The sequence below is a fragment of the Anguilla rostrata genome, chromosome 1 (assembly GCF_018555375.3).
Source record: "Anguilla rostrata isolate EN2019 chromosome 1, ASM1855537v3, whole genome shotgun sequence".
Classification (NCBI taxonomy): domain Eukaryota; kingdom Metazoa; phylum Chordata; class Actinopteri; order Anguilliformes; family Anguillidae; genus Anguilla; species Anguilla rostrata.
Window position 1 is genome coordinate 67,290,596 of NC_057933.1, and position 24,170 is coordinate 67,314,765.

General features: G+C 39.4%; 3 protein-coding genes across 5 annotated transcripts; 2 read left to right on the top strand and 1 right to left on the bottom strand.

Annotated features, from left to right (window-relative positions):
* The first annotated feature begins 880 nt into the window (after positions 1-880).
* Positions 881-13,210, top strand: tmod4 (tropomodulin 4 (muscle)). 2 transcript variants are annotated; one of them, XM_064351724.1, is made up of 10 exons: positions 881-1,157; positions 5,791-5,962; positions 6,463-6,619; positions 8,164-8,286; positions 10,441-10,533; positions 10,815-10,945; positions 11,193-11,300; positions 11,489-11,632; positions 12,229-12,373; positions 12,767-13,210. In XM_064351724.1, the coding sequence occupies exons 2-10, from the start codon at positions 5,852-5,854 to the stop codon at positions 12,787-12,789; spliced, it is 1,035 nt and encodes a 344-aa protein (XP_064207794.1). In that variant the 5' UTR covers positions 881-1,157; positions 5,791-5,851; the 3' UTR covers positions 12,790-13,210. The 2 variants fall into 2 exon arrangements, with proteins under 2 accessions (XP_064207794.1, XP_064207802.1); XM_064351732.1 differs by having other exon boundaries at positions 5,812-5,962.
* A 1,054-nt stretch (positions 13,211-14,264) lies between these two features.
* On the bottom strand, positions 14,265-18,165 carry scnm1 (sodium channel modifier 1). Of its 2 annotated transcripts, none has more exons than XM_064351745.1 (8): positions 17,780-18,165; positions 17,554-17,624; positions 17,278-17,366; positions 17,068-17,162; positions 16,798-16,898; positions 16,187-16,371; positions 15,926-16,061; positions 14,265-15,466 (listed from the first exon to the last, which is right to left on the bottom strand). In XM_064351745.1, the coding sequence occupies exons 1-8, from the start codon at positions 17,828-17,830 to the stop codon at positions 15,322-15,324; spliced, it is 873 nt and encodes a 290-aa protein (XP_064207815.1). In that variant the 5' UTR covers positions 17,831-18,165; the 3' UTR covers positions 14,265-15,321. The 2 variants fall into 2 exon arrangements, with proteins under 2 accessions (XP_064207815.1, XP_064207825.1); XM_064351755.1 differs by having other exon boundaries at positions 16,187-16,350; positions 17,780-18,137.
* Positions 18,166-18,641: 476 nt separating this feature from the next.
* lysmd1 (LysM, putative peptidoglycan-binding, domain containing 1) lies at positions 18,642-23,524 on the top strand. Its single transcript, XM_064351768.1, has 3 exons — positions 18,642-19,604; positions 20,084-20,412; positions 22,667-23,524. Exons 1-3 carry the CDS (start codon positions 19,425-19,427, stop codon positions 22,836-22,838), a joined length of 681 nt encoding a protein of 226 aa, XP_064207838.1. The 5' UTR covers positions 18,642-19,424; the 3' UTR covers positions 22,839-23,524.
* The last annotated feature ends 646 nt before the right edge of the window (positions 23,525-24,170 follow it).

A 24,170-nucleotide genomic window follows, 5' to 3' on the forward strand; every position in this document is an offset into this window, starting at 1 on the left:
GGATCAGACTTTTATTTGTTATTTAAAGCATTTAACATCAGTGGCTTAAAGGGCAGCACTCTATTAATGGAAAAGAGAACCTACCAGCTTCCCATTTCCCCAGTCTGTTTGCTTAGTTTCTATGTAAAACACTTGTTAAAAGGTCAAAGGCAGCATTGATGTATGGAAGGGAATTTATTTTTTAATGGTGCATTTGTTGTTTTAAGTAACATAATTCTATTCATTATATTCCTGCTCATACATGATCATACATTTACCATGTCTTACTCTGGATCATTATTCCAGTTAGAATTTGAAATTGCATTGATCAAAGAATGATATCAAAATCCCTCACAACCAAATAAGCATGTAATTACGTAGCTATTTAGTTTTTATATTATGCCCACAATCTACTTAGAGGTAGGAATGATTTGGCTTTTAAACATATAAATTAATAATCAAGAGCTGGGAATTCCTATTTCCATCTTGAAACAGAAAAAAAGTTGTAATCCAAGGCAAAGGCTAGATATACAGATGGATTTACCATTACTACATCTTTGCTTCCATCTCTGAATGAAAAACATTCTGAAGTTAAACCATGTCTTGGTTGTCTCACATTACTGTTCACGTTGACTTTTACAAAGTGACCTAATGTTAGCATCACTAGATGTCACTGTTTTCCACCTCATTCTTCTCATCTGTCCCAATTAAATTAAGAAACTAATAATCATATGGACCCAGCAACACCACCCCCCCCCCCCCAGCATGTATTGTTTGGAGTCATCCCTCTCCCTCTCTCTCTCTCTCTCTCTCTCTCTCTCTCTCTCTCTCACTCTCTCTTTCTCTGTCTCTCTCTCTCTTCTCTCTCTCTCTCTCTCTCTCGCTCTCTCTTTCTCTGTATCTCTCTCTCTTTCTCTCTCTCTCTCTCTCTCTCTCTCTCTCTCTCTCTCTCTCTCTCTCTCTCTCTCTTTCCCTCTCTCTCTCTGATAGCCAGTAGCCAGGGACTAGTTCAGAGCCAAAGTAATAAAATGCTGACCTCACAAAGTGCTCACCATCTCCGTGTGTCAGCATAGTCAAGAAAGCCAGTGATAGGGGGAGACGACAGAAGAGTAAGAAAAATAAATGTAATGCTCTGGCACTACCTTGCAAAGGACAACAGCAACTGATACTGGCTGAAGGTAGGTGGGTGGAAGCTTCTCTCTACTGCAAAGTGAAATTGGCTTGGGGGGCTGAGCTCCAGTTGTGTGCATGGAGGGGCTGGGCTTTCAGTTGCACTGCTTGTGTGTTACTGAGTAGGGGAAGAGTAGAGGACCTTTTCTCCCTTTGGGGTTTTATTTGAGCCGTTGTTTCCGAAGCCAATTCAGAATCATCATGGGTTGACTGTCCTGTGACTGTGTTGACAGTTTCTGACTCATGTGCTGTGGTGTGGAAAGATGAGAGCTTGTGTGGAGTTGGCTATTGCTGTCATATGCGCTTATGTTTTTGCAGTTTCCTGTTTGTCAGAAATGACATGTTCATACATTACCAATATTTTAATATTCAGTATATACTCAACAGGGAACACGTGGCTTTTGTAGTGCTCTCTTCTTTGAACAAACCATATAAATATATACATATATATTGTCCCAGTGGACTTGGAATAACATCTAATGCGTTAACTCTGCTGCTTATTACAACCCAGTGGTTGTAACATTGTATTGATAGGCTGCCTTATAATATTTTTCAGCATGCCTTGTGATCTTTGATCACTTTGACCCCAATCATATAATTTTGTCAAGGTAAAAATCAGTCATTACCTTATAATATTATCATGTTTTCACAGGTGTTATAACAATGCTTTTCCGTGCACATTGAAAGAAATTTCACTTTATGGACACATATAGAGTACATTTAAAAACTGCACTGAGGGGAGACCATATGACACAGACCGTAGGGTGGCCAATGCTCGACCCATTTATGAATCCCCCTGTGGAATTTAATTTCCTGCCATGCCACTTTCTCTACCATGATCCCATCTCTATCTTTAACCTTCTCTGCTTTCCCCGGGCTGAATATAATGGAACAAATATGTAAAGAGGCCAGATTGTCTTTCTTTTAAATTAAATAAATGCATGAATTTGGACCTGGAAATAAAAAAGTGAATCAGAATCTGTATAGCACAACTCTGTCATGGAAATGTTGACACTTGGCTAATTAGCTCTAGCTTCATTTTAGCAGCTGAAGCTAATTAGGAATTTTGTACTGATGCGGTTAGACCAGTAAAGGGCTGACCCATGGAAAGTATGACAATTTCTCCCCAATAAAGCAAAGATGTGACAAACACTCAGTGCTGTGGCACTACACTTTATATTGCGTATTAATTTCCAAACACATGTGCTGTGCCCACATTTTTTTATATCACAGACCAAATCAGCAACCCAGAATACATTGTACTCTGAGAATGTTTAAAAAGATACTCATGTCAGTGATGATCATCATCCACCTTCGGAGTAACTGATACCAGTGCTGGGATCTTAAACAACCTGAAACTAATCCAGTGGTGACTCCTGCTCCATAGAGTCCTGATCTGGTGCCAAGTTATGCCCTTAATATCAGTATGCACGCACACATTCCTATGTGCATCAGTACTGTTGTGTTTTATTAGAACACCGACCAATTCATTTGCAGCTTTGTTTAGATCCATGGGAGCCAATACATAGAGAAGAATGTTAATTTTTGAATACAACTGCAATTAATTTTGACACATACTTGTGGATTTACTGCTAAAATGCCATTTCCCTATAGCACATTTGCTCCAGTACTGGCTGCATATGGCCAATATTTTGGAACATTTTTTAACACAAGTAATAGAAAATATTTGTCCAGGCCCTATTTCATAAAGCAGGGTTATTGAGTTAGCTGGATAACTGCATGGAAAACATGGAACCCTCCCAAATTGGGACCATGGACTAAAGTAAAAAGAGCTGTTGTGGGTTTTACTGGACAGCACAGTTATCCAGTAATCAGACCTCTCTATCAGCCCTGCACTTGCCAAATAGGCAATGTTCTTGTCTGGAACCTCCAGTTACCAGTTTGTCTATTCATGTAGAATCCTTCCTTTTTCTGCCTTTTAAAGAATTTCACATGCACTCTCCTCCATAACATTTTGGGACATTTTTAAAAATGTATTTGGCTCTACAATCTTAGATTTGTAATAATTCACATATGGTTAAAGTGCATGTTCTCTACTTTTCTTAAAGATTATACATTATACATTTTGGTTTCCCTATGTATAAATGACACCACTTTTATCCCCCCCCCCCCCCCCCATTTCAACACGTCATTATATTTGGGACAAATGAGTTCACAGGTGTTTCTCTTTAATCAGGTGTGTTCAATTTCTTCCTTAGTCCAGGTATAAGAGAGCTTTCATTATCTAGTCTTGATTCCAGGTGTTTGATCGCCATTTGTCCCGAACATTATGGGAGGGACTATGTATAATGTATACATGGTGAAACCAGAATGTATAAAAAAATACCCTTTAATAAAAGCTGAGAATCTGCCATTTAACCACATGTACATAGTTTGATTACAGATGTAAAACTGTACCTAATCAAGAAGAAAAAAAATGTCTTTGTCCCAAACATTATTGAGGGTGCCATATGAATGACAATCATTGAATGCCTTCAGCTAGAACAATTTTTGTCAAATATAGCACTATGAAATCACTAATAAACTATTCATGTGACTACTGAAGCAAATTATTTATCCATTAAGTCGTAAATTAATCATTTGCATTTTTGGCATTTTAACAGAGCCTCTTATTCAGAGAAATTTGTATACCAATTATATCATAAACTTCCTCCTTAGACCACACCAGCAATGTTTAGCAATGCAGAATCTGTGTCAAATTGTGTGTGTGTGTGTGTGTGTGTGTGTGTGTGTGTGTGTGTGTTTTAAGAAAAGCAGACCAGTCCACCCTTGTTTTCTATTTTTGCTCTATTCAGACTAGTAGAAAGCAGAGAATCGCATACAGCTTGAGAGTTGGCTACCCTATGGACTGTGCCACACACTGCACCCTTGGGTGTAGCTTTTGTCCAGTCCTGAGCTTGTTGTGTCCCTGGCTTTGCAAATTAGAGCTGCACCCTTGTGCCTGCTCCCTACCCACTCCTTTAGATTTCCTGTCTACTTCGTTAATCATTCTCCCCCACATTTCACCACCCTACTGCCCTTTCACTGAATAAAACTCCAGTACTTAAAATGGGGATCACAAGAGGTGCCCTGGGCCATGTCTCTCGATATTTAGCAGCTGAGGTTAAGTCACTAGCAAAAGGTTTCAACAGCAGTGCCTTACCCAGGAAAAAAAAAAAAAAAAACTACAACTCTAGAGTGACAAATCTAATTCCTTTCATACCACACTATGGCTTGTTTTACTGTCAGAAATTGTTTAACATATTTAAAGGCATTGCTACAGTATCCTAACCAAGGCATGATCTATAATATATGTATAATGGAATCTTGTATTTCAGCTCTAGTTCCTATATAGGATCAAATTACTGTTCAGTGGCACTTTTAATACTATTCCTATCAGTACAAGAAAAGATCTCTAGATGTTCTGGAGATGTTTTATAGACACTAGTTGTTTGTATTTCCTTGTGTTGTTTACAGTCACAATTGTGCATTGCATTTGCTGGAGTAGTCCTCATCTCTGAGGTTTCCACATCCAGTCTTTAATGTACAAGCAGATTGGGTCACTCTTACAGAGAGGGAAGTTAGCGGTCACACAGAAAAAAATTCTCAGGATGAATTAATGTAACTTTTGTATCTTTATCTCTGTAGCTTGCAGATGTTGCAGCATAGAGTCTACCAATGTCCCCACTGTCAGAAAGGGCCCATGTTTAATTTCAGCAGTGTGCTTTTTAAGATTTACTCAGAAATGACTTATGGCTGCAATATTTAATCTTGATATCTGGGGTGTAACACTGTTCTGCTAATGTACCATTATGTGTCGAAGAGCATATAATGCAAATTAATGTAAATGTTATGTCACCTCGAGAAAACTGCCAATATATTTGTAGTTGAATTCTTACAAAATGGAAGTAGGTAGTACCCATGTTCATACTAGAATTGAAAATATGTTTCATCTGTAGAAGTTTTAAAATGCAAATGTTTGTGACTAGGTACTTTTAAATTGCACTATGCTTCATATGTCAATTCCTTCTGCTTGAATTATGCCAATCTGCCAATATGCCAATACATATATTCTGAGATGTACAAAGATCCTCAGGGAGATTGATAGAAACAAACAAGCATGTTCACATCCCTTAAAATTCCTCTGAATATGTATGGGTTATTTGGGTGACTTCTCCATGACAGGCAGTGTGTGTATGCAGCTCTCTTCTCCCCTTCTCTTTTTTGTAACTCTAAACCCCATCATGCCATTATGTGACTAAGAATAGCAAAGTCTGTCTCTGTCTTTCTATTTAAGCCTCCCCTCTCTTTTTCTCTCACTCTCTCTCTCTCAAGTTTCAGGTTCCAATGTATACGATGTGGTCTGACCCTGTGCCTATCATCTACCCATCTGTACTGGGACTCACTGATATCCCAGTGGCTCAGTGTCATTGTTTTGCTGTAGGGTACCCAGTATCAGTGTGTATGCCAGTTAACTGTCTACACCTTGTGCAGGGTTGCAGGGTTGATGCATATCATTTCCCATCTTATTGACCGCCCTGTACTTAGTGCAGGTTTGTGCTGTGAAAATGGTAAGACATGGACAGGGGTGTGTTCAGAATGTCCCTTTATATCCCTGCATCTTGGCTCCTGTGTACTCAGTGTCCCTCGCCCCCCGCCCAGGGGTTTGGGTGTGCCATAGGAGTCCTGCCAGTCCACCCAAATGTCCAAGAAGGAGGACCCCCGGGACATTGATGAGGATGCCATCCTCAAAAGCCTCAGCCCTGAGGAGCTTGATCGGCTGGAGGAGGAGCTGCAGGAGATGGATCCCGAGGTAGGAACCACTGGGCCTCTCCGGCTGGAGGTGACAAGGTCACATCCCAACGTTGAGTTAGCGCTACAGTTTAACAAAGGGGTTAGAACTTATTGTGCTTGAATTTGTTTGAAATTAAAGAAAAGCAAATGCATCCATAAATCGAGTAATGCTGTTTGTCGGCATTATTTAAAAGAACATCAAAGAGCTAATGTTTGCCGTTGGTTTGGTACAAACTTGCATTTCAAAACACTATTCTGTATAATATATCCGTCATGGATTTGACAAAGAATGGAATGTGCCTGAAAGTGTCCCTAGCCTCACCTAAGCAATCATTAGGTAAATAAATATGTTTATATTGCATTGGGTATAGCCTGTACCCAAATGTAAAATATGCTTGCTTCTAAAACTATATAATTATTTGATGAGAGCACCATTATACAATAACTAAGCATACTTCTCAGTTCCTCAGATAAGCAAAATACGTTTTTTTAAACCGCTGTTTGTTGTTTGTTTCCCAGAATGCCATGCTGCCTGCGGGGTTCCGCCAGCGCGACCAGACAAAGAAGAGCCCAACGGGGCCCTTGGATCGGGAAGCCCTGATGAAGCATCTGAAGAAGCAGGCTCTGGAATATCAAGACCGGAATGACCTGGTTCCCTTCACCGGGGAGAGGAAAGGTACTGCTACAATTATTTATTAGTTTTTGCATGGATTCGTCACAAGTACAAGACACATCTACACTGAATCATCAGAGATATTTAGTAGGCTTGCTTGATAATGGGGAGTTGTGACCAGGGTGTGATCAAGTGAATTGATTCAACTGATAACAGCTTGATGGCACTTGCAGAAGTTACATTCAGAATCCTGTATTCAGTTCTGAATGTGAGCGCAAAATATGTGGTAATAGTATGATAAAAAGTTACAGTTTAGTATGTTTCCTTCTTTGTTCATGTGTTGCATTAGCCTTGCCATGATAATAGCGAGACAAAATTAACAAACCCCCTATTTTTGAGCATTGCAGCATTCTCAAATTAAGTGTAGCCAGACCATTTCTGGCAGGAAAAATGGCTCTGGTATTCCCCTTCCCCCTCGGGGAGTCAGACTGCAAGGGTCAGCTTATTCCCCTTTGCTATGGGTCCAGGTCTCTACATACTTGTGATGGATTGTATTAGACAGATAGGATCATGGTAATTTTATACCCCATAATATAAATAAAATAAAAAAAAATCTATTTTAGGCTCAATAATCATGCTTTCAGTTTTCTCCAAGTTACACAGAATAAAGCCTGAGGTCACCTTGTTCTTAATGCATCTTAGCTTTTTAGCTTGGAAACTTTTCTTCACCATTTGCTTTTATTTACATATAGTGCTGACCATCATCTGCACTGTAGTTTCAAGGGAAAATACTGCAGAGCAGTAGTGTGTATAATGAAAAAATCATGAGCCCCAGAATCATGCCTTAGTGGCTCCATACTGCCATTAACCATAGAGCGGTAAAAAGAATCCCTTACATATGATTATTTGACTGTAATAAAAAACCGAGTTGGATGATCTTCCAGGCATGAACAAACTGGTTATGTTTCCTCTCAGGCTTAAAAACAGTATTTAACACTGCTTGCTGTCCAGTAAAAAAGTCGTTTGTTTGAAATATAATATGTGGTTGGAAGAGAAAGAGTCACATGAAGACTTGAGGGCACTGAGAGACGTTGGAGTTTGATCGGTGTTGTGACTGGTTCAAGGTAACGCTGCAGTGTTCTGGGCAGTGTGATCACTGCTGAGGGTACTGCTTGGAAAGAGCACTGGATGATTTACATTTTGTTGCCATGCCTCTGCGAGGGGTATTGTATTACATACATTCCTTTATTCCACAGTGTTTGACTTGGCTCCAGATCCTTTTTTAGCCAAATCAATATGGATATAAATAGCATAATATAACATTCATGCATGGCATGGTTGTAGGCAAGACCATAAATGGGAAATTTGTGTCTTTGGACAGACTCGGCTAATCAACATTTTATTGAGTAGCTGTAAAAGAAAAAGCAACCCTATTTTTCACATCATTATTAACTGTAATGTTGACCAAATATAGTACCCCCTGTTTCATGGAGACCTAGCTCATGTAAGAACATGGAGAAGCCCTATCTATCCTGAATATCAGTCGTGTTGTACATCCAGCGTTAACTGACTCTCAGTTAGTCTTCCCTTCTGTGTCACCTCTCAAGGCAAGGTATTCATGCCCAAGCCTGGTTCTGGTCATATCCCCATCCACGAGCAGATTAGCCTGGAACCAGAGCTGGAGGAAGCCCTAAAGAACGCCACGGACGCTGAAATGTGTGACATTGCGGGTAAGTCCTTCAGTATCATTTCTCTTCAGCGCTGGACAATTCTTTGTGAAGACTACTTGTGAAGAGGACTGTTATCTTGCAGTACGCACAAATGACAAATGTGGAGCATCGTCATATTCTATGGCACTGGTTCACCTGAGTGATGTACGGGCTGGGGTGCTTTTTTTGGAGCAACCATTTGTTTTTATTGCCTGGTTTGACGCAGTAAAATGCTCAGCATTCATTTAACTCTAACAGAGTTTAGACAAGCCCAAGAGGGATGCTATGTACTCTATCAGAGTAATGTTTACTACAGTATATCAGAGTTGACAGGCATTACGGGGCAGTTCAGTCCAGCACATGCCTTTAATGGGTGATACTGTTTCGTGCAGCCTATGACTTATACGATCTGACACACAAGCCGAATCATCCTGATGCAGATGTAGCAGGGATATGGCATGGGGTTTCCTAATCCTAGTGTCCAGTAACACAAAAATACCTGGCACTGGGCCTTAAGGATAGAATGACATAGAGGTGACAGAGACTGACAGAAGGTGTTTCTCAATGTCTGTACTTGTGTGTTCTTGTGAACTTGTGTGACATCATATTTAACGGCCCAAGTCCTGTTCCAAAAGCAGGAATGCATAGAAGCAAGAACGGTTCAAAATCCCGGAAGTAGTCTTGATTCCCCTCAAATATCAAGTTCCCCTCAAGTCCGGAGTTCGCGTTCTTGGTATTGAGAAAACCCAGAGGGAAAGGGGTAGAGTTTATTTCCTGTTCTGCTAATGTACCATTATTATGCACTGCTGCTGTAGTTCAGGTGTATTTCTCATTGTATAGCCCTGCCAAGGCCAATTTCACATCTCCCATTGGACATTGCTGTCAGCAATGGGACGGCCAGGATTGACTGTCCAGAATAGATTCTATGTGTGTTGTTTTTTTGTCTATTCCGGACCGCTGCACCAGTACTTTAGTTGGAAACATCATGGGAGGCCATATTCTATTTATTCTTCAGAAGAGAATTGTAACCCTGTCATCACAAAACATGTGGTCATATCACAGTATTGGGCTACATCATAGGAGTCATGGGGATTCCATTGAAATAGGAGACAATCTGTTTAATCTAAAAAAAGGAATCTACAGTATAATACCACTATTGGATAAATTATTCATTGGGAAACATAATTGTTTCATATAAAGTCAGATAAATAAATTTAGAGATATGGGTTTTTTTGTGTTGTTTTATTGTGTGTTTTTGTGGAAATAGATTTACATTACAAGAAAGATCCTCTACAACTAGTTATCTACATTGTTCCTGATTTGAACTGAATAATAATTTTATATGATTTTATCGCATGGATGCAAATACTGTAAGGCTGTTCCAAACGCTGGATGTGATAGGCCAGTTTGACTGGTCTGATACTGATTGGCCAGCTTGGAAGTGGCTAACTCTCTCTCTCTCTCATTTATTTTTCTCAAACCCCTCCCCCTCTCTGCCCAAATGGATTGCCTGTGGCTGTTGCTCAAAGCTGTCAAAGCAGCTGGCCTGATACAATTATATTGTATTGAAGGGAAATGTCATGTACATTGTCACCCTCTGCTGCTTATATTTGGTACATCACTGCAACAGTTTGTAACAGAAACATCTAAGGGATTATAAGGGGTTTGTGTTTCAGTACATTTTTGTGAATCAGTCTTGGGAAATCTAATGAGCAGCAAATTTTCAATAACTTTCAAAGTTTTACAGCCACATGGCTTCCCCACTATAAATAACGTACAACATACTATAAATCTTAATCTGAAATCATTACTTATCTTGAAGGCATATACACGTACATCAAAACAATGCTTGAAATATTTTCAACACTATTCTCAGGAAAAAGAGAACATTATTTGAGCATCCAAATGTAAGGTAAATAAATGGTCTGATATTTATTCATCATCCTTCAATAGATTATTTTTGAAGGGTGATTTTTTCAACAAATTACGCATTTGCAAGGTGTACTGATATAAAGCGTCCATGAGCCACCCACAAACTAATACCTATCATTCTTTCCATTCAATGATAACACTAAGGTAAATGTACATCCCTGACCTCCCTGTCCCTCCTTTTCAGAACCCATTGTGTCAACATCATTCATTCAGTTTGATCTTCATGTTCCCTGATCTCTGCAGCCATTTTAGGAATGTATACACTGATGAGCAACAAGCAGTATTATGATGCTTTAGGCTGCACTGGCACCATTGCCAACACAGAGGGCATCAACAGTGAGTACATTCTTTAAATTCAGTAAGTATTGTATATTATGCATGAACTCTACTAAGATGGAAGGGTCGATAAAGCCTTTAGTGTAAAGTTAGATGATCAGTTAATCTAGAATAGCCCACCATTGATCCACATAGAAAGATTATGCGTGGTTTCCTGATGTCAGGTAACTGTAAGCAGATGGAGAATAAAAACATCCCATTGTGCTTATTTTGCTGTACTGCAAACAATTACAGAAAGAGGTAACAACATTTTAGACTACAGTGTACATGTGTACATTTAGGTGTCGTGAAGCCAGACCAATATAAAATCTACCCAGATGAGCCCGCCAACCCCACAAATGTTGAGGAGACCCTTCAAAAGATCCAGACAAACGACAGCAGTCTCACCCAGGTGAACCTCAACAACATCAAGGTAAGACATGTCAAAGACTTGTGCTGCAAAAAACAAAATAAATAAAAAAATCACTATATAAAATAAATAGTTGTCATTTAAATATGTCAGGTGCATTTGTATTGCAATTGCTTGTGTGAAAACTTTAACAGAATGGCCACATTTTTGTATCTGGTTGAGCACCTCTGAAGAGTCCATTTTATGGTGTTTTCATTGGTCAGTGTCCTGGACAATAAGTGAGCAAATGAAGCCTATTCAATGTCTGCAGGACCTTCCCATCCAAACACTGAAAGAAATCTTCCAGGCCATGAAGACTAACCTTAATGTGAGGACACTGAGCATTGCTGGAACTCGCAGCGGGGACCCTGTGGCTTTTGTGAGTTCTCTTTCTATTCTCAAAGATATATTCTAAGTCAGCGGATATTTGCTTTTCTGTTGAGAAAGCTACTTTGTTATCCTCCTTGGTTTGAGCCATGTGACGGTGCTGTTTACCTGCAGGTGTTGCGACAGTGGTCGCTCATTTCCTGTAGCTGTTCCTGTACATAGTGCTTCCTTGTTTCCCAGGTTGTGGCTGAAATGTTGCAGGCCAACAAGAGCCTGCAGAGTCTTAACATTGAGTCTAACTTCATCACCGGGGATGGGATGAAGGCTATCATCAGGGCCCTGGCTGTGAACACAACACTGACTGAAATTAAGTTTGGCAATCAGGTCAGATATGTGGTGGGGGGGTCTATAATATCAATATAAATGAGGTAAAGTGTTATGCCTAAGATTACAGAAAAGGTCAAACTTCATGAATTTCACTGTTGCCATGTTCACACAGATTGTTCACATGGCCACCTTCATTTTTAAAAAATCTGTTAGCTGGTTTTGGAGAACCAAAGAACTAAGAGCCTTCTCCTCTCTGATTCAACTTCCCTACCAAAACTATTGGCCTGTTTGACAGATAGATCATCATTACTGCCTGAAATGTCACATATTTACAAACAATATTTTGCTATCATTAAACCTCAGATATGTGTGCACAATTTTCAAGTCTGCATCAGATGCAGATGGCAATGATAGGATCTTTGGGGGCTTGTATTTAGAGACAAGTATGACAGATTATTCAAACGAAGAATCAGACATGGCTTCCCTGAATAAGTTTGTGATATGAACACAATATGAAAATGGGTGAGCTTTGTTACTGAATCTCAAGTCCCTCTTGACTTTCTGTTGCAGTGTCGCAGTTATACCACAAATAGTGTCCCTCTCTGTCTCACAGAAGCTCCAATTTCTAATACACTTCTGCCCTTTACCTACAGAGACAGCAGTTAGGAGACTCTGTGGAAATGGAGATTGCCAACATGCTGGAAAACAACCCAGCCATTGTGAGAATTGGGTACCACTTCACCCAGCAGGGCCCCCGTGCCAGGGCTGCCATGGCCATCACCAGGAACACCGACATCCGTACGTCCATGCCCATCTGTCTGTGCACTGCCTGTCCTATTTGGTGCTCATTAGAGCACAATCCAATCCCGTCTGAACTACTGGCAAATATCATGTTATTAATTGTCTTAATGGAAAAGAGACAGAATTTATTTTTTTGGGAAAAGATTTAAAATTCATCAGGGGTTTAAATCTGTTTTGATACAATTGTATATATTTTTTAAGACAAGGGCATTTTATTAGATATCTCAACTCATCTAATTGGTATTTAATGGATTTGATTTTCCTGGGAATTTTAGTTATATTTATAATCTTTGATTGACGGAAAGATGAAATGACAAGATGCTATTGTGCATGACTGATGTCCCCATTTAGTCTTATCATTGTCTTTTTCCCTCCCATTATTTCTTCCAGTTCGCCAACAGAGAGTAAGATGAAAGAAGCCCACATAACTTTAAGAGGAGCTGAGCCTGCTCTCTGGCTTTCTACTACATTATGGCTCCAAGACTGAAACCCAAATGAACATCAGCTTTGCTAGTGGATTATGATGAACCTAATTCCCCTTTGTGCCAATTGATGTACATGGTCCATTGTTATCCTTCCCAGGCCAAAGATTTCCAATCAACAACATACTGATTCTGTAGGCTGTGGTTTTTCTGCTTGAGCCTCACCTCAAGGCCTCACATGTACTTTGACTTGATCTCAGGAGAAGGGAAAGCTTTGTGGTAGGTAGTGTGTGACTAACAAACATTTTCAACAAAATTCTACAAAATGTCCCCACAATTGTACTAAATTTCAAATAGCTGCTGATCATAAACCATTTTTCTGTAAATAATTTGAATAAATGCGTAAATTCTTCATGGTTTAGGTGGTCTTGCTTAACCAACCCAGAATTGTAAAATTATTTGGTTAATATTCAATAACTGCTATTTTTTATACCACTGAGAAATTTCTGGAATGACATTTTCAGTCGCATTGGTCTGGTCACAAAGCACTGGAGGAAACCATAAAAAATAAAAGGTGTTATTGATGTACCAACTGTCAATGGGGCAGATGCTACACCACTTATATACATCTGAAGTAGAGCAGTGCCTCTAGGTGTCTTGAACAATATCTGCACAACTAGACAATGACCATGGAGGGCATGTCAGGCCCCCTCCTTCACCTGGCCTATTTATACCAGCAGCTTGGAGGGTAAACAGTGGAAGAAACCAGCTCAGTGGCGGTTGGGTTACAAGTGCTCAAAATACTCCTGCATTTATAAGGCAAGTGGAGACCGCATCCAGGAAGACTAAGTGGAGATTTACAGATCTCTCCAGAACAGCTGCTAACCTCTCAAGACTTTCACAGTCTAAAGAAGGGTCCAATTTTCACTTCATCAAATATACCTTAATGTGCGGCGTCTGTGTATTTTGGATGAAACCGATGCTCATGGAAACAAGTTAAACTTACTTGGAGCTATGGTGAAACATTGGACTTACCAGTTGAGAACAGCACATTGTTTCATGTAGAGTGCTGTAGATCAACATTGGAATGTGTCACAGGAGCTGCACTCACAGACACCACAACATGCGGCAGAATAAGGAGAGCTACAGCTGGTGTTGGCATACATCCTATGTTTCCCTTTTGGCTTTCACCAACACTTGGATAAACCAGATATGCATAAATCAAATGACACGCACAGCATGTCCAATGACACCTCACCTGCTCCGCATTCCTTTGCATACTGCCCTGTGTACTGACCACAGAAAAAAAGCTTTGGTTTCCCACACAGCCAGTTATAACTGGTCTTAAAGGGCGGTACCAAGGTGAAGGACACAACCGGACTTTCACTGAAATAACCAGCTTAAGCAAAACACAATGCGAGCACAGTGGTCCCCACATTTTTGAACCACAAGCATAACTCGTCACAACAGATGATACAGGTGTTCTTAGTACATGTTGTAATACAATAAATACAATATGTAAATATGTCTAGGTAGCCAGACAATGGTAAGACTACAACTGCTGAGACAGGGAAACTGTGTAAACATTTTTGATCAGTAGCTCAGGCCATATAGCAAAAGATAATATCTTCACTCAGAAATGATAAACAAATGATGTCAATTCTGGGATATTACAGATGGCACATATGATTGGTAGTTACAGAGTTTGGAATAATTGTCAACATTTCTATATATCGTTATACCCTGTTCCCTTAAGAGAACATCTGCAGATATGGTCCACGTAGCTGCATTGGCTCAGTAAAAAATATTTTTTCACAAAAATTCAATTTGGAAGCTGTCAGTCATTTAGAGCATGACTATTATGCATATACAATAAACCAAGTCTATCATCCAGCCTTCAAATATAATTCAACAAATAAATGTTAAACATATCCTCATACTAATAAATTAACCTTTTTGGAATTTCTTTCTATGGGCACTTTAAAATACAAAATAAACTTGGAAAACTAAACACTGGCACCATCCTCAACACACATGTAAAATCCCCCTATGCTAACATGCTGCAATCTGAGTTAAACATAGACATAGATCTTTAGGAGCCAGCTAGCCACTCTAAATGAAGCCTTCTCGCTCTCTTTAAACCATGGGGAAATTAGATTTGTTCGAAGTGGACAGTTGTGGGTCACAGAGGAGTATGAATGACCATACCATGAAACCTATGAAGAACTCTAACCAGTGGCAGCTCTCGTTCAGATTAGCACTAATATTAGAATAGCTGATGTTGATTTAGAGTAAGCTGGCCTGGACTTATTTCTAATGGAAGGTCTTAAAAGCAAATCAACTTGGAGAGAAAGAACAACACAAAGGGTGCTGAAAATAGCATCCTTTTTGTCCTCCCTCCAGGTGACAACTCCGATCACAGAACTGACCATGGGTTCTCTTCAGTGCCTGCACTTGTCCTCTGGTTGGTTGCCAGGTTGGGGAAATGCAGACTATGTGCATTTGGGATAAGGGGTCAGGGGGTCAGAGCTGCTCCTGCTCTGGGATGTCTGTCAACTCAGTGCTGTGGGGAAGAGGGGGGAGGGGAGAGGGCTGGTCCTCATCTGAGTCAAATTCCACATTTTCATCCTTTACCCAACTGCCGTTTTTGTCCTGCAGCCATCCGGAACTGAGAGGAACAGACACACAAGGGAACAGCATGAGATGCACGCCACAGTGACACTCAGTGGGGGGTGAGCAGAACTGCAAGAATGTATGTCAAACACCAGATTCTGCTTTACCCAAGATGATTACTTAATATTACTAAGAAAACAATGATTCAACAAAAAATTTGATACTCCAAAAAATTACGATAAACTATGTAGTAAGTAACCCAGTTCAGAATCATGCCCAACACCCCATTTTATCCTTATTTCAAACCATATCAGTAGAGTTTGTGCAACTGACAAGGAGCTGGATGAAATGTTATCCGCTAGACCGCTAAGTTTCATGTTCAAAAGAATAAAAGTAAAAAATACATTTGATACTTGGCTACGATTTAACTCACTAACAATTAATAATTTACTAATGTAATTACAAATGTAATTTTGAAATGACTTGAACTGCTTTCACAGCAGAATTACTGTACCTTTTCAGTTTGAGATAGTGATCCAGCTCTCTGCGCCTCTGTGCTGATATGGGTTCAGGGTCCAAGGGAATTGTGGGCCTAGACTTCTTCCTGACTGCTTCCTGTTTTTTCTGAGCTTGTGGCTGTGTCTGATGGTCTGATTGGAGTGTCACAAATTCAAGTGAAGACATGTTGAATATAGCTACATAATCACAAAAAAAACACATTATTCAAGGACAACAGAGCAATAATGCACATTATAACAAATTAATAAGACCGTACCTTTTGTGCTGCAGCAGTAATCTGGGAGAGATCTGGTTACCTTCCTTACGCCTCCCACCATCTCAGCAGATGGTGCCGGGTTTAGTGCTGAAGATTTGTTGGTGGGGGGGGTGAAAGTTTGGCAATCCAGACCAGAGCTAGCTGAGCCTTTTTCAGACTTCAAGCTAATGGGAATCAAAGAAAAACTATGAGAAACACACAGTTAATCTCTAATCTGATATAAGATTACGACAGAGAGAAATCAAACTGCAAAGAATAAAGAGCATTGTACCTCAAGAAAAGTACAGCATTAAGATATGGTCTTTACCTTCAAAATGGAATAGTATATATATATATATGTACATACATACACACACAGTATCAGTGATGATTCTACAAAGCATGGCATGGGATTTGTTTTATGTACGTCAAATGCAGCCCACTGTGTTCTACAGAAACCCAAGGAAGAATGCATGTACAAGATTGGCAGTAGCTCGGAAAATATTTTATTAGCAATGCATTTGGACAGATTTTTGTTCATGAATTTCTCTCACAATCCATTTGTTTAAAGGCCACAGGAAAATTCAGCACTCAATTACTTTCAGCAACATACCAAGCTTGTTGATCCTCACCTTATTTTTTTGTGGCAGCTGCTATAGGGTATGGACTTCAGCAGGGCATGGTGGGTAATACTACGGGTCTGTGCAAGTAAAGGAGCAGCTTTTGCTTCTTCCTGAGAAAGAATGCATAGTGGATGTCATGGAGCAATGAGTAACACAACATGAAAAACAAAAACCAAACACCACAGACATTATTACTCTGGATGCTGGGTTTTCTGAGCATGTGTGTAGTATACGAAGGTCTGTAGAAAAATACGTAAGTAAAATAATTTAACATTATACCTGCTTGCCTTCTTCCGCCTGAACATAATTATGATGCCTACGTTTCTCTAATTCATTCTGTAACGTTGTCTTCTTTCCATAAAACCATTTCAGCCCTGAAAATCAGCGAGTTATTTAGGAAAGTCAGTGACAGGCGGTCCAATGGATTGACAAACAACAAAGCAAACATATTAGGTATGACCAAAGAGATTCTCTTTGGTATGACCATACCTTCTAGATGGCGCCTTCCTTTTCTGTGAACAGTCAGCATGTCAACAGTATCAAACACAGGACGGTAGGAGCACACTAAACAGGTGTACCTAAATGTAGAAAGGTCGGTAGGTATTACAAAAAAATTGTTAGAAGTCTACATTCGAAAATCTATAATGTAAAAAAATAACTGTGCACACATTTTTCTATTTAAGATACAATTTACATAACTCTAGTTACCTAGCTAGCTCTAAAACGTTCTGGACAATGCTGGCTTTAGAATGCGACTGCTCTTACCTTCCGTTTTTCATTAAGGCAGCTTCGTCTTCAGGAATGAAGTTTGACAAGAGATCTGCAACACGTCGTTTCTGAGAAAGAAACATAACCTAGCTAAATAGCTAAAAACTGAACCTCGTCGTAGTTGCTGTAAAACCCATCATGCTGTTATGACTTCATTTGCCAAGCTAGCCATCAGTGAATGTATATTTAACATTGACGTTACCGTCGTGATAACACTGCTTACCTTAAGAATGTTTAATTGACTGGAATCGTCCCCTTCTCTTTTAAATGACATTATTTCGAAACCTTCAGCTGCTGTTCAATAACCTGAAAGCAATTCTTCAGTATCTCACTTCCAAAGATCACTAGCTTGAGCTTCTTCTTCTTATTCTTCTTCTTTATGGGTTTGGGTGGTTTAGAACGAACGTTTAGTAGCATTACCGCCACCAAATGGGAAGGAGTGTGAATCAGCCTAACAAAAACAAAAAAACTACATCCTGTTGATTAACCTCTGAAATATAAAATAACACCTATTCCCTGAATTTCATTGTTATAATTCTTTCAAATCATAATTTATCCCCTTATCTCCCAGATTCTTAACCAAGATTTCTCTCTATAAATTTGATTTTGGGCAAGATAACAACAGTCACTTCTCCCACATCTCAACTCTCACTGATCTACTTCCTCATTAGGAGTACTATTTAAAACTATGTCCAAATTTCATTCCATCTTCTCTCTTAAACCGAACCATATCACACCCTCCTCTTTTGCCCCTGCTTTCCTCATTATTGACAAAATTTCAGCCCTGCAGGGTGCATATACTAAAACCGACGGCTTAGCTACATATATTACTTTTCCATAAGCACACAAAAGCAATGTAAATGAAAATAAATATATTTAATTTGTTCAGTGTTTAGTCATTTGTTTTCATTTGTGACTTCGGAATAGCCATTTTAAAATGGCACTGAGTTTAACTTAATTTACAGGCCAAGGAGATTGTGAACAATTTCAGCTACTTAATGTGAAATCGACCTTCTTAAACAGCAAACAATAGTTTTAATAAGTCCCTTTGACTTTTCCCTGCTTGCTTTACTTATATATGAAACCTTGTACAATTACAAACATTAATGGTGGTCAGAGATGCATTTTACATGAGATGCAGTTGGTAATTGTCCATTCTAAGAAATCTGGCAACATCAGTAAAAACTCTTTTTGAGGGAGCTACAATCTGCTGCTTTCTAACAGACTTTATGTCAGAATGTTGCGCCCAGCCACATCACTTGCATTATGTTCGCATTTTGAATCAGAAAGTAGCAGGACCTTGTGTTAGCTTGCTATGTAGCTAGGCGGCACCGGCTAGATCTTGTGAACGTGCCGAGGAGTTCACGCTAGCATGCGTTAGCTAGATTGAGCTAGTCGTGTTCCGTGACATTTTATTTAGCTCGCTGCTGGGTGTAATGGTTAACTGGAATCAGCAACGCTGTTAAGCTTGAATACATAAAACATTATCTGGCGTGTTAACTCGATAGATAACACTTATTTGTATGAGCGTCTGTTTCCGCGTCAGATCTAATTGGGCTATCTTGTGTTTTTAGCTATGTATCTATCGAAGCTACATACTGTAGCTAATAGTTTAGCTGAAGCTAGGTTCCTAGTTAGCCAACTACTTTGCGTCTACTGATATAGCTAGCTAGCCAGATGCCGTGGAAACGTTAATGGTAAACTGGGAAACAAATATGTTGTTGCCCGTCATGAAAACGAATTGGTTCGCTTTCTAAATTTTTTTTCCACATACGCCAGTAACAATGTTCAAAACGGACCTAGCCAAAGTCAGCTAACTAGTAATTATATTTTTCCGCCGTTACGGTGGCTACACGACCACAGCCTCCATGTCCTCTGAACAGGCCCCCTTTCCTGCTGGCGCTACGGGGCTTCTTCGTGGGAACCGAACCAAGTCTTACGGTAGTCTTGTACGTTCTCCCGTGTCACCAGTGCAACAGGGACGGGTAAAACATCAAGTACAACCAGGGGATACACTGCAAGGACTCGCGTTGAAGTATGGCGTATCAGTGAGTACAATGATAAAAGTTTTTTTCTTCTTTAAGTTAGTTGCTTGAGGTATAATTAGCTATCTCTGGAATGCAATTACATAGCTAATGTTTGCTATCCGGTATACCTGGGTAACTTACATTTTCGAACCAACAAAGACTCGAACAATGTCTAACATGTTCTATGAAACGAAACGAAACGAAACGCTTAACAAATGCAAATGAATGGGAAGAAGCCTTTGGAATCTGATATAGCCTGTTTGTAGCTCACATTAGCTAACGATACAGTTTAACTTCTCAACCATCTGCTGTCAACAGATGTCTAACTTAGCCCATGTAAATGTGTTTTTGAATGAGGAAACGCAAGCTGTAGCGGATGACCTGTTTTCTCTGTTGAAAACCAATGTCTAGTTCTAATCTTTATCTGCATAACCCCACTATGCTTCATCACACTACACCCTAAACCATCAGAAAAAAACATGCATGTGTCTGTTTTATAGATGGAACAGATTAAAAGGGCAAATAGACTGTACACCAACGACTCCATATTCCTGAAGAAGTCACTCTCCATCCCAGTGCTGACCGACCCTGATTCACCTAACAATGGAGTAGAGTCGGCAGAAAAAGTATCCAGCCAATCGGCTGAGAGTGACCATAGAGAGGACCAGAGTCACAATGTTGGGCAAGACAACGGGACAGGTGATGGGCATGCGAGTGGGGTGGAGGGAGAGTCTGACATCTCACCAATGGACTTCCTGAAAAGGATAGATAGTTCAATCGACCAGTCCAAACAGGCTGCTGCTAGGAAGATTGCAGAAGGAGAGAAGGGGTAAGGCAACATTTTCCTGGAAAGAAACAATTCTATTGTGTTATGGTTCAAGTGAGGATTGTATATTTCAGTTTTGAATGACAACAGGGTGCACTTAAGTCTTTAGGATGTGCATCTTCTGACCATCTGTACACAGTTTTATAATGTAGACTACATCGAAAAAATATACACACTGTAGCTATATCTTGAATCCATGCTGTAGCATCTTGGCAGATAGCTTGTCTATCATTGCAGAGAAAATGGGTTCAGCCCAATATACCACATTTTATGTGTCAATTATCCTCACTAGCAGCTGCTAAACTGTGCTGAATTACAGAGCAAGGCATCAGTAACCACAACATACATTTGCCATCTTGCATGTTACTTTTGGAACTTTGTACATATACAATTCCTACTGATGTTTTTTTTTTTAATTAAAAAAGGGATTGTTCTCTGTTGGCTCTTAAATTATGCCTGTTTATTTCATCCTTTAAACTTAAACAAAATGGGTAAATTAACAAGCTAGTGGAAAATGTGGCAGACCCACAGTGTTGCATAACTGTGAATACAATCCAAAGAAGAGGCTTTTAGGAAAAATACAAGTTTATTATAAAGTGCAGTGCTCAAGGTGAAAGACAAACATTTCGGTCACAGACCTTCATCAGCGTCTAGATGCATATGGAACAGTAGTTCACATTGAAGCTGTAAAATGTGTGATAAATAGGCATACAAATGATAAATAGGGCACAGCTGGCTAATTAGGACACAACAGTCAATATCCAATCAATGCAGGCCAAACATCGATTGGTATACAAACAGTTATTACAATTTACCAATGTTAAGCATTAAGCTACAAAACATGAGTAATATAGCTATGTATTAAAATTCTAATCTTAAATATTTAACTAGATTTTGAGTAGAGAGAGGAGAATTCTCTCAAACTGATGATGTATACAGGCCACCTTAAGCCTTTCCTTTGGATTTTATCTATTTTCATGCAACAACATGTGGGTCTCCTACATTCTTCTACTAGGCCATTTATATTGGACCATTTCAACTGTTTGCACACTCCAAGACTATATCCACAGTCTCTTATAAAGGAATGAGCTACGGATTGAAGAGAACTGAAGAGAGCATTTTTTGTGTATAACCTCAGATGTATTCTACAGGTTGTAATTTAATGAAATTACAATTTGAAACTTCTGGTAAATGGTAAATGGACTGCATTTATATAGCGCTTTTATCCAAAGCGCTTTACAATTGATGCCTCTCATTTGCCAGAGCAGTTAGGGGTTAGGTGTCTTGCTCAAGGACACTTCAACACGCCCAGGGCGGGGTTTTGAACCGGCAACCCTCCGACTGCCAGACAATCGGTCTTACCTCCTGAGCTATGTCGCCCTGTGACGCCACTTCTCAGAAAGCATAATTGTTATATATTGTTTAAACATAATGACCAGGAAGGTAACCAGCATATATAGATTTTCTTATGCAGAAGGATATTTTTCATACATGTCATATAATACAACAGTATTGTTAATGTGGCGTGGTGATAGTTTAGTGTGAGGTTCTGCTGAAGAGGTAATTGATCCTTCTGCCCTTCAGCAAGTCCAAATGTGACCACCAGTCCACTGTTCAGTTGTGTGCTTTGTGCGGGGGGATCAGCAGATATTCTTGTTAATCTGTTAATTCATGCTTCTTGTTTTTTGTTCATTTGGCCTTCTGGATGGAAGATCTGAAAACCAATGGCCTTAAACCTTAAGCAGTAGTCCCATGTTCAGAATATTTATTTGTTAGACGTCTAAAAATTGGCAGCTGCATATTTATAAATCACAGGAAGCACTGTAAGTTCACATCAGTTTACCCACTTCATTTACTCATAGGAAGTTCCACCTATGGTTGTTTTTTTGTATTTTTTTAAACCTTTGAAGAATATCAAGATTTGAAGATTTCTTATAAGGCCACTGAAGCATGTTTTTGCTTTTTTTGTCTTGCATTTAATACATTTTCAACTCATTTTATGTGCATGTTGCTTGGTAGTCTTTATCTGGACATTGTTTGTATGATTCATTGCTAGTATATAATTTTGTATGGCAATAAATGAATGTATGGAAAGACCCGTATTTCTTGCTGAGCGTAGTGTTCACGGGCGCTCTTTTTAAATGGCTGACTTTGTGATGTCAGGCTGTTGTCATTTTGAGTAAACTATTTATCCTTCCTGCCTTATTGTAAGTCATATGTTTAACCTATGACTTTTTTGCTTTTCTTGTTTTTTCAGTGTGGGTCAGTTTCACACCCGCAGAGCCTCAGCCAGTCAGATTACGGAGTCCCATAGCTTCAGTTCCTCTCTCAGGACCCACCAGCGGGCCGTGCTGGGGGCTGTCCCACTCACCGTCACCAAATGCACCAAGAAACTGAAGGACAAGGAGGATGAGATCTTTGAACTGTGATGTCATTGTTGCCTGTCTTTTATAGGGAGGCAGGTACAGTATGCCATGGTTTTTATTTTTAAGTCAGCAGGCTTAACTGGCTGATCCTGAAGTTCTTACCTTATAAGGTAAGAACTTAAGGATCATTGGGTGCTTGTTATGTTTTTTTTGTTTGTAACAATTAGCAACAGACATTTTGCAACAGTTTTCTAAGTATTCTTGACCTTTTAATATAGGCTGGTATTAAGAAAAAATGGCAGAAAAATGCACTGTTCAGTCATGATAGATGTTATCTTATGCACTATTTATTAATAGGTGAAGTTCAGGGATCCTGCAGAAAAATAAATAATTAAATATGTGTGTGTCTGTCTGTATTTTAGAAAAAAAATGTTTCAGTGTTTATAGACTTTGTCATAAGTATGTGTCATACTTCGGTGGCATATTTGCCAGTTTTAGATGTTAGACTGGTCAATAAAAAAACCACCTGCACTCTAGAGCAAGTACACTGAAGCACGTCAGCTCATTTACAAGGTAAGACTGATGAAATGCACAAATGAGCCCATTTCTGACGTGTGGGTGTGTGTTTGTGCCTCTGCCAGACTACAAAAATGTGAAAGAATATAGAATGAGTGTAACTATTTTATTCCACGCAATAGATCTACTGATTTGTACCCTTTGCCCAATATTAAAAGGGTTTTGTATATTGATTATGTGTCATTATTACTTTGTGTTATTCCAGTTGGTGAAAATTCTGTTATCTCCAAAATCAATGGTAATGTCTCAGCCACTGTAAAGAACAGAAAGAATTGTTATTTGCTGGCCTTGCCAGTAAACTGTGGGTTATTCAGCCTTTATCTCTAACAGTATGACGTATTTCTTGATTGTGAATTTTTGTATTGCTCCTTGTCTGATTACCTTTGTAAGATGGTTTACAGAAGTGTAAGGTTAACCCAGTGTGATATTCTTACTGAAGTAGTGCAAGCATGATCATTGAGCTATACTGTTTTGCCATGATCGTGTCTATTTGATGACTTTGTGTTTTGCTTTGCACCTGCTGTAGGCACCTCAGTTTGGCCTCTTCTGGCATAGACTGGCATGAAGGAAATGAAATGTTGCAGATTAATATTGGTATGGGACACATCTTACATGGATGGCTTGTGTTGACCAAACTAAACTCTGGATCATCTCGTACACATTTACTGTGAAACCTAGTAAATGTGCAGAGACAAACTGCTTTTTTTGGGCTTCACTACTAAGGTCTCCCCATTGAATGGCCTCTGAGGAAGAAGAAGATATATATGGCATAAATGTCAACATCCATTCTTTTTGCCAAACAATTGTGTTAAATTAATT

Excerpts from the sequence above, each read along its gene's own strand:
- tmod4 (XM_064351724.1), top strand. The coding sequence starts at position 5,852 with ATGTCCAAGAAGGAGGACCCCCGGGACATTGATGAGGATGCCATCCTC. Across the intron at positions 6,620-8,163 it reads CTTCACCGGGGAGAGGAAAG|GCAAGGTATTCATGCCCAAG; the intron begins GTACTGCTACAA and ends TCACCTCTCAAG. Across the intron at positions 11,301-11,488 it reads GCGGGGACCCTGTGGCTTTT|GTTGTGGCTGAAATGTTGCA; the intron begins GTGAGTTCTCTT and ends CTTGTTTCCCAG.
- scnm1 (XM_064351745.1), bottom strand. The coding sequence starts at position 17,830 with ATGTCATTTAAAAGAGAAGGGGACGATTCCAGTCAATTAAACATTCTT. Across the intron at positions 17,163-17,277 it reads AGGAAGGCGCCATCTAGAAG|GGCTGAAATGGTTTTATGGA; the intron begins GTATGGTCATAC and ends GCTGATTTTCAG. Across the intron at positions 16,372-16,797 it reads AGCTGCCACAAAAAAATAAG|TTTTTCTTTGATTCCCATTA; the intron begins GTGAGGATCAAC and ends TGTTTCTCATAG.
- lysmd1 (XM_064351768.1), top strand. The coding sequence starts at position 19,425 with ATGTCCTCTGAACAGGCCCCCTTTCCTGCTGGCGCTACGGGGCTTCTT. Across the intron at positions 19,605-20,083 it reads CGTTGAAGTATGGCGTATCA|ATGGAACAGATTAAAAGGGC; the intron begins GTGAGTACAATG and ends TCTGTTTTATAG. Across the intron at positions 20,413-22,666 it reads ATTGCAGAAGGAGAGAAGGG|TGTGGGTCAGTTTCACACCC; the intron begins GTAAGGCAACAT and ends TTGTTTTTTCAG.